Here is a 10,686-nt window from a genome sequence, read left to right on the forward strand (position 1 = left end):
TGTGTATATATATATATATATATATATATATATATATATCCGAATTGACATATTGTTATAATAAATAAATAAAATCGTTACGAAGATATAATAAAACTAGTCACGATAACAAGCGTTCGTAAAGGTCGCGAAACCATAAAATTGAATTAAAATCGATGACAATGATCGTTTTATCAGATTCCCAATAAAGTTATTGTTAATATGTTATTTTCGTCTGTCTGATGAAATGATCTAATTTTGTCGTGTTTCCCTGCGTCGGTCGATCGTAGGATACAAGCATGCGACCGCACGCGCAGAACGGTCGTTTGCGTGACACTGAGAAGGAGACAAATGTAAAGAGCGGAGGAACACACGAGTGCGTGTAATTCGTTTTGCCGTCGTCGTCATCGTCAAAAAGCACACTTTCGCGTCGCGACACACAGGCAGATCCGCCACTGCGGAGAAGTTAAAAGGTCGTTAGCTGAATTCGCGGCAGCGAACTCAAAACGCTGCCATAATTTACGCGGTCGTATCCCACTCGACCCCGTCGTGAGATCGTATCACCTCGCAGGTGTCTAGCCTGCATTCTCGCGAAGGGACATGCACATGCAAGCACGGAAACTCTGTTTAACAATTCCATTCTTGCCGCGAGAAAACGTTTCGCTTAACCCCCCGTCGGTTCTCTGTGAAGCCAACTCCCACGTGAGTTTATAGAGGAGAGTAAGTCTTCAATTCTCGCGTTCGCATACCTCGCTGTTTATATCTATATACCTAGCTAATTTTCATCCCACAAATATTCGTATAAAGAAATTTCTATCAGTAGAAATTGATTTTTCAAATCAAATGATAAGTAAGATTAAAAAATACATTGAATTAAAATTAATTAATTAATCTTGAACAATAATTATAAATAATAGAATAATAAATTTTTATATTTTTAATATTATTTATGCCGATTTAAAAATGAGAACAAAAAAATCTGTTAAAATTAAAAGTAACGTTAAAAATTAATATTAAAAATGAACTTAATAACGTCATTATATTATGCGTAAAAGAAATAGAATATTATATCGACCAATGGTTTATTTAAGTCATTAGAAATGTAAGTGCACTCGTATTGTGCATCTACGCCTACAGCGTGGAAGAAATTAATTTCGCGATAGCACCGAGCTAATTGTGAATTGTACTTGAAGTCACCTTCGATATACCACTAGGCACCGAATGCATAAACGTATCGCTGCTCTCTATCCTAATGAGTTTTCCGGCCACTGTATATCTTATTGTTGCATTGTGCCTATATTCTTAGCACATACATCTATGAAACATTTGAAAAATATATTAGAATTAGTATTAGAATGTCAATATCTTTAATGGTTGGCTTTATACATCTATTATTCACAAAATCGTGAGCGGAAAGAACGATTTTGCTGAAGTATTTAAAGCTAGATTCAAATATTTCAGGAAGATCATATTAACTAAATACAGATCTGAAAATAATTTTGTTATGTTGAATAATTTAAAAATAATTATGTCTAATTGTGTTAGGACACTCAAACTGATTATTAGAATATTAAAATCTTAAAAAAGCAGCATTGTTGTCTAGCACTCAACAAATTATTTTCAGATCTATATTTAATTACTGTACATTTTCACTTCATTAAAACTGTTCTTTTCATGTAGCTTAATTTGATGCATCAAATTCTGTATACGTAAAAGCTCTAAAACATATATAGGATTCAAAAAGTTCACATATTACTCTGCAATTTGAATAAAACTTTACTTAATAATAGCATTAAAATATGATAAGTCACAAAAGTTAAGCAGCTTCAAAAATAATACCGCGTTCGCGCGCGCGCGCGAAAAGTACCTCACTCAACTTTAATGACGAGCTAGACGAGGATAAAATAATTAAAAGACTTTATACGCCAAAACTTCTTGTTGAAATTTAAGATAAATTTTTATAATAAATCCCATAAAAATAATATTTCGGTATACATATTTTTTTAAATTTCACGAAGTATCACATGACTTTCTGGCAAGCGAAAACATCTCATAAAGCTTAAACTGGATTATTTTTTTGTCGGCAAGTTAAGAATATAGTCTATGCATATAACATATTCAATCCTAATAGTACATTCGTAATCGTAAATGAAAAGGATGGAAAATACGTTTTAATATTAAAAATAGGAGAAACGTAACTTGAAGCTTATCGTCATCTTTAGAATGTGCTTCAATCATAAGTGAATAGCGTTGATGCACTTTGATGCAGTGGACCGCGCGCACGTGTCATTATACATTCCTCTTTGCTCATGCCAAAGGTAGATGCAGACGAGAAATAGCAATGCGTGGAACGGAAAAACAAAACTGAGAACCGCACACGTACTGAAGATAGGATGTGCAAAAGCGTATTTATATATGTGTGTTGGCTGCATATTTATCTAATGTACGCGTTCGTATTTCGCTACTACGGAGATTTCGGAGCGCGAGGCACGGAATTGCCAGTTTAATACCGATTCTGCGTGCAAATACACACGGGGGGGGGGTGTGTCGACGGTGGTTTGCTGTTTGCGAATTAGGTGCAATCAAATGCAAAATCACACTGGCAAATATTACACGATTTACCAATCACAGATTCCCGCAATTAATTGCTCGGCGCGATATGCTATTAGCAAAGACTTTCACTGTGTTGAGAAAATTTTGCAGAAATTCTTGAAGACATAATTATACATATCTCAAGATTGAATTTCATCTCTCCATTATCTCGTAATAAATATATTTTTGTTAAGATTATTCATTGTTATCACTGTTGTATTCTGTATTTAATGAATTATTATATTTCATACGCGATGCACAAAAATGTAAGCAGACAGATAAAAATTAATAAATATACGGTTTATACTCATACTCGTCTTTTAGACATACCTCTTTACTTATATTTTAATTGAACTTTCTTGTAATAAAAAAAACATGTTGAAAACAAAATAATATAATAACAAATATGTTGCATCATTGTTATAACATTTTAATATTTAAGGTTTATAATTAAATTTCAAATATTTGCTTAATTAAATGATTATATAAAAAAATTAAGCAAAAAAATAAAGTTTTTGAAATCTCTTCGTAACTGTTAGATACTTATTTAACTGAAAAATTTTATTACGATGTTAAATTTCTACATAAATAATCTTTTATTAAATAATATAATTTTAGTGATAAAAATAAAATTCATTTCAGACATTGATTTCAGACTTATTAAGAAGTTAATTATAATTAATGTAGTAGAAACTATAGCGCATATTAATCAAAGCAGGTAGTAAAAGAAGAAAGTTATAAGAGCTGTAAATCGTTTCCAGTGTGAATAAAATATAGTGCCTGTGCGTCAATCACGCGCCGTCAGCCATCATCCCAAAATAGGAAATGTGCGATAATTGTTCCGCTCGTTCGAATTATGTACTTAACAAATCAAATTGCTTCTTCAGTGAATTGACGTTAATCTTTCTTTAAGGAGCATTTCAGCTATTAATTTAGTCACTCTTTTATTGAATTACTCATTGTATATATCAGGAATTGCAATGAAGTATCATATTATCATTACGTGTATAATTAATATAGACTATGAATAAAAGTGATATAATAATTAGTTAAATACACGTAATGTTGCTCGTTAAACATAATTGTCATAAATATGATCATGAAAAAGCCTGTAGAATTTATCACATCATTTGTTTATATCATTTGTTTATGTTATTTTTCTTGCAAAAGTACAATATAAAAGATATTTCTCATATCTTGACTTTAAATTTTAGATGATAGCACGCCGTAGACACATTCATCTAAAATAGCAACGACAGTATAGGCCAGATGAATAACATGACACTATATGAATACTAAATATGATACGACTTAAAAAGATATTTTCAAAAAAGTATTGTTATTTACAAGTAAAGTTTCGTAAATAATTTATACCGTTTTATTAATTAAAACAGTTCGTGTATAATGAAGAAATTTAAATAGCATGGTTATTGTGACAACATAGATAAAAAAATCTAATTTTACAGTAGAGACAAAACATTTTTTTGCTTTTCTGATTGTTTAAATTCTCAGTCCTTTTGATGTTTTTGTTTTATTTATTAATCTCCATAATGTACAGTTACGAGAACAAAATATTACTACCATATAAATAATATTTTTATGATAAGGAAATAAAATAGAAACTACAAATCTTATATATTAATAAATTAATAAATCTTATTTATTTATTAATATAATTAAAGCTTTTATATATATATATATATATATACACACACATATATTTTTGTAAGATACTATAATAGTATATTTTAAGCGAAGCAAATGATATCTTTAATCACTTAAATTAAGTGATTATCAAATAAATCAAGTTATAAAACTTTCAAAGAAATATAAATTTAACTAAATGCCGGATAATCTATCTAAAAATATATTTTTAAAAAATAGCAAAAAATCAGGATAATTTCAAGATATTGATAATATATGTATGTTCACGCAAATAGCTCTCGAGAAACCGTGTTAATTTACAAAATGCATGAAATATATTCGAAACCAGACTGTCTGTTCTATTCGTGTGAGATAAAAATTCCACGTCAGTGCGTTATGCATGAATTAGAACTGTAACAATTGCAAAAATTGTAAGTCACGATTTCTAACGCGCGCGGCTTTCATCGATATCTCTCTGCGAGAGACATTCCGAGGCATAAGTAACTCACGTGACGACTAGATTAAGGGAGCGAGTGTTTATTGCAACCTTATCACGAGGTGCCTATCGCAGTGACATGACTCGAGAATGCAAATTAAAAATCGTCAAATCTCTCCTTTCAATCAAGTGTCGAGTGGGATTCGCAACTAATGCGGGACTAATTCGAACGGTAAGAGGCGGACAATTGCGGACGGGTGAAGCCAAGTGGATTTACGGAGCCTTCGATCAACGGTGTGATAATTCGACGTTAAGTCATTAGCCCCGCATAATTACAGCGCAGGGCGCGTTATAATGGCACCGGCGTATTTCACTGGCACCTAATCCCGCTGACATACCACGTGCCGACGCGTGGCGGTGTCACGCCGTGTCCAGAAATCTCGCGATTACCTCTCTTTCTGCCGTTTGTCTCGTCATCACGAGACATACGAATAATCGTGTTTGGGGCGTGAATAAACGAAATGATCGCCGGTAAGATCTACGAAGGTGTCCCGTCCGACAGGCTAAAGAACTCATTTCCCAGCCGACTGGCCGAGAAAGAGAGAGTAATTATTATCACGCGAAAGGATAAGGCGGAGTTTGCTGGACTAACTTCCGCTGTGATAATTTATACTTGCCACGATTCGCTATAGGACGATTGCAGCGGGTGGTTGGCGCAGCCAACAGAAAGGAAATGGAAAAGAAGAAGGAGCGTTGTGTACACTGAAGAAAGAACAAAATAGATAGTGAGATGTCACAACGGTGAACTTATAAGTTCCCATTTACATGAAATTTTGTATTTATTCCGTTTACGACAAATACTAGCGGGCTGAGAATTGATGCAAGGAAAATTTTATTATAGAAATCAAGAGATTTTTCGTTCCAATCAGTAATGTTGATTTGAAAGATCAATGCCAATAACGATGAAGAAAATTGAGTGAAAAGTCTCAACTGTTTGCGGTTCTAGGCTCATCACAGAGAATTTTACGATCGAGCAGCGTCCCACAATCGCGATAAACGTAAACTCGCTTTGCGATACCGTATTATGATCGTTCCCACGGGATCGGAGCAGAACTCCTGGCGACGAAGCGACACGACGCGACGCTACTCGAAGCGATGCAGTAGGATAGGTGACCAATCTCGTTCGCTTAAATTACGACCGGCTCGTAATCACCTACTGACTTTTATCATCCATGTAATAAACAAACCGCAATCGTAAAAGCCAACCGTAAAATTCTCTCGAAGGATAGACCCCGAGAAAAAAAAGAGAGAGAAACAGAAAAAGAGAAAAAGAGCGCGCGGTTAAATACGCAGACCTCGCGCAGAAAAGTCGTAAAAGTTGAATGAGTCACCCTTTTTCTCTTCTCTTACAAGAATCTCGATCTATAAGAACTCTTCGATCGCGAGCGATGATCAACCACGACAGTTTTCGCGTTTTAGCGACTCGTGGTCGCGAATTACGATTGCAGCAGCAATCGGAAGCTAAGACGGAATTTATAGGGAGGACAATGTATATTGCATAATTGCATAAAGTGCATAACGCTGTTCGGATCGTGCAGAGCGGTGCGGGGAAATTGTGCGTCTGCCGGGGATGCTCGGTGTATTATTTTACCTGATGACGGATCGTTCAGCGCGGATACCCATGTCGCGACGCAGAACACCGGGATCGCGAGAACGGGGAGCATGTTGCTACGTCGACGACGCGGCTACGTCAACTGAGGAGTAAACGCCGGGCGCCGCGACGCTTACCGCCGCGACGCGGTTCCGCTTTGCCGCCAACCACGCGGGCGCCTGCGTGTTGCATCGTGCCGTGCGTCCGCGACTTATGCGGCTCGTCGTCCGGGGTGTTACGAGGAGACGCGAAGATATCTCTGTTTACTATCGAGCACGCATTCAAAGCGAGAGCGCGACGAAGCGCAAACGCGATGCAATTGCGTTTTACGCATATACTTATTCAGCGAAGGAGAGAATTGTACGTGCATATGGGATCCATCAAACGTAAGAAGCACGATCTCGTTATTATTTTCTTCAAGAACTTTGGAAGGTATTCAGACTTTCTCAAATCAGAAACATCGGCATACCTTTTTCTGAGATATACATGCATATTGAGAATATTTTTATTATTGTAATCTAAAAATTTCGAAAAAAATTTGTTTACGTATTTCAAAGCGACACAATTAAGCCTCTTGTTTTCAGAAGACAAACTAATTGAACTAATAAAATAAAAGAAACATTTCGTATGAACATATATTCTATATCAGTTGACTCTTACGAGATTGTGTTTCATAGAAAAAATTTAAACTATCTTTTTAAATAAAATAATTATTTAAATATTTAATATTAATTCAAACTAAATGCAGCTAGAGTTAAAATTTAGAATTAAACTTTCTTTTTTCCTTATAAATTAAGAATTAATAATCTTTTTTACAAAATAGATTTTTTAACTATTAATAAATTAATTGAGACTATTAATGCGTTTGTGATTAATATCAAATTTATTTGTTTCTAATTTGTATAAAGACATTAGTAAGGAATAAAACTTGTTTAATTGTAAATCTACTCTGATTAACGAGGACGCCTATCAAAAAAAACCGAGAAAAAGCGAATTTGCAGGTAAATATATATTTTTGTAATAATTACATTGTCTTGTAATCATTCTAACGATCTTATTTCTGCATCTGCTTCTTATTTAGTACAGATGAATTTAAAACATTTTTAAATATTCATTCCATGTCAGATTTCAATTATCGCTTTCAATACATTTATTAAATTTTAATTAATTAAGAACCTTCGTACGGTACATTTGTATATTCCAGAATTATAAAGTATTACCGTTTTCATCGGATATATGTATATCCTCTGTTTTTAATTACCAATGATCGTTGACAGTTATTGGAAAACCGACAAATGAGCTATTTCTGTTAGTCCAATGATAGCGACTTCTAACTTTAAATACTCAACAAGCAGACTATGTTTGAAATAGGTCTATCATTTAAGGGAGAATGAGAGAATTCTCTGTGAATACCTAAAGGAAAAGTTAAATAAAGCCAACGATAATTATTTATCAAATGGTAGAAGTTTTCATTCAAAGGATACTTCAGTTATTTAAGTTTAAATAATAAATTTATATATTTCATTTTTATATATTTCATTTTTATCACCAATATAATTTCAAACAAAAGAATATTCATTTTTATTATTCGGAATTACGACGCATTGCGAGGCAATGCTGAATCGGTTTTATTTTTTGTTTAAAATTACAGTTAATAATACACAGATATTAATTATCGTAGTTTAAAGTCAAATGTTCTTTACATAAAAACTCTTATAATTGATAAATAATTTATTTAACTTTCGCTTAGCTATTTGTAATTCCTCTATTCTTCTCTACATATAGTAAACTTATCAAAAATATGTAATGAGATTTACGTAAATAGCATGTACATTCATGTATTACAGTACATCATTAAGCATATATCAGGCTGTCTCTGAAAATATGAAAAATAAAAGGTTATCACTACTTTAATATAATGCAATAATATTGTTTGCGTGTGCATTCCATGTTTGCAATTCCTCGGATTTCCTCTATACGATGTTATCTACGGCGAATTAAGAAATCGTTACAAAACTCCGAATGCACTATCAAAAAGACTACAAAGCAACGATTAATGAAGTACAAAGCAGTTTATCGACGCACTGTTACGGAAAACAATCATTTGTTTTCGCTGCTTCTCGTAACTTTCTACGCTTCGGTGCATCAGCGAATTGTTCACTTTACCACCCGTAGCGTGAACGTACGCAATATTGCTTTTTTTTCATGTCCATGTAGTTTTTTGTCACCATTTTTGCCGGGTCGGTTCGCGATGCACGCTCATGCAGCAAAAATCTCCTCGTAGAGTTCCCATACGTTCGATCGCATGGCAGAAAATTTTTGTTTTTGCATGATTGCATGTAGCTGCAAGTTCCGATACACGCGATAGTATTTTATCTACACGAGAAATGGATCAACAAGCGCTAAATAGTAAATAAACATCGAAATCGGACAGGACACCTTGCGGCATGGAGAGCGTAGCAGTGCAATCGCTATCAACGATTTATCCCTCAAAGAATCACGATGGAAGTGGTTCGCGTGATAATTCATGCTCGCCGCGGATACTATTTCGAGCACGCGTGCCACTTGATGGAATCGCACCTCCGGTTCAGCACCATTACGTACAATTGTTTTCGCTTATTACATGCATGCGATTCCTGTAGGTATGGATTTGGCGAGAACGCGCCGAGAAATTCTTTCTCCTGTTTCTCTCGAACGTGACTTGAGAAAATATGTCATTCGTGAGTCTAACAAGATTGAAATTTTCAATTTGATGTTGCGCGAGTACTCGATGGGATTTCATCCATAACGTAATTTGCGCGCAGTAATTTTCGCATAGAAAAAGTCGTTTTACGGACGCGCGTAGGACGAAAGAATAATTAATGTACACACACACACACACACACACACACACACACACACACACACACACACACAATATATTGTGTATGTATATATATATATATATATATATATATATAATAAAGTATATATATTCTTGTGTATGTATGTATATTCTTTGCTTGTAACATCATCATTCAAAATATTTGTTTATATTAAGAATGCTCGATATCCAGGATATCGAGGATTCTTTAAAATAAACATTTATGAACTGTGTTATGGATCGTTACGTGTCGACTTTATGTCAAAGATGAAGAACTAGTCAATTCTTCTGATAGAGACATGCGATATAAGAACATGCGACCGAGTTACTTTGTGTGTGTCAGTGATTTCATTGTAAAAGCAACTTTACCTTCATGATCTTGGCACCGCGTGCCACGACTCGTGAAACACGCCATACCATCATTAATGCTCCATAACGTAATGCATTTTATTCTCATGATCGCGTTGATTCGTCACTTCAGAACGAATAGTCAATCTGAAATTTACGAAAGTATTTTGCGAAAATATCCTTTTCGATTGTTTACGACACTATATTTTGCTTTCATTTATAACGCGTCATGTCTGAAATATCACAATTTGATCACGTTCCGTAAACTGTCATGAGAAGTATTACCCCGCATTCTGAATGAAAGTGTTAAAAATCTATGTCATAAATCATCTAAATTGCAATAAATTTAAATAATCTGCAACCTGATTATATTCTCCCTGACAGCGGGATATACATGTGCTTAATCATTTGAATGTTATCGCAATGGTAAAGTTTAATCTTCCATTCGAGCCTCTTATCTCTGTTCCTCTTCCGATTATTCCGATTTCCGGAAAACCAGATTGCAATGAGTGTGACCGAACTCATTCCGGCGCAATTGTCGCGTGCACCCTTGTACTAGGTACTCCATCGCGGCTACATGCCGGGCAGATGGAAGCGGATATATTTGCGCCAATCGTCGAGGCAGCAACGATCGATACGGAACGGCCGAGGATCGATTTCAATTTAGCGAACGTTTAAGCGTGCACGCTCGCGGCTAACGAGCTTTCGAAAGTCGTAGATATCCGACAAGTTGGCCTACGGGGGCAGTCCCGCCGCGGCTCACAACCACCCAGCAGAAACTTACCGCAGTCAGGCGGCGTAAGTACCTGCGAGCATACAGGTAACATGACACCGTTAACTCCCTTAACACCGTACTTGCACCGTACAGATATTACACAGGCTCACGGACACGCGCGCGATTTCACCTGGCGGACGTTTATGTGGCGTCCAGGATCGTAGTGGTAGGCATTGTTAACGTCTGAAAAGGATAAGAACGATGCGAGCGATGGAGGCCGGCTGACAGACTGTTTTACTGCTTTTCCAGCGTTGCAATGGAGGAGTCGGTGGGGATGGCGTGTGGTTCCCATTGTAGAGATTAGAGAGATCAGCATATGCATCTGAGAAACGGATTTACATTCGGCAGCTAAATTTACACATTATGCCGCTTTCTTTCTGCGAATTGCTTTTGTGCAA

The 10,686-nt window shown here is 35.4% G+C and overlaps 1 protein-coding gene across 1 annotated transcript in view; it reads right to left on the reverse strand.

Annotated features, from left to right (window-relative positions):
• The window catches only part of LOC105627582 (neurotrimin-like), a 98,496-nt gene extending 92,121 nt beyond the window's left edge, over nt 1-6,375 (reverse strand). The window contains exon 1 of the mRNA XM_012208864.1: nt 6,303-6,375. Coding sequence (XP_012064254.1) covers nt 6,303-6,375 — 73 coding nt within the window. The remainder of the gene's footprint in view (nt 1-6,302) is intronic.
• Nucleotides 6,376-10,686: the final 4,311 nt, after the last annotated feature.

Source organism: Atta cephalotes (genome assembly GCF_000143395.1).
Source record: "Atta cephalotes unplaced genomic scaffold scaffold00009, whole genome shotgun sequence".
Classification (NCBI taxonomy): Eukaryota; Metazoa; Arthropoda; class Insecta; order Hymenoptera; family Formicidae; genus Atta; species Atta cephalotes.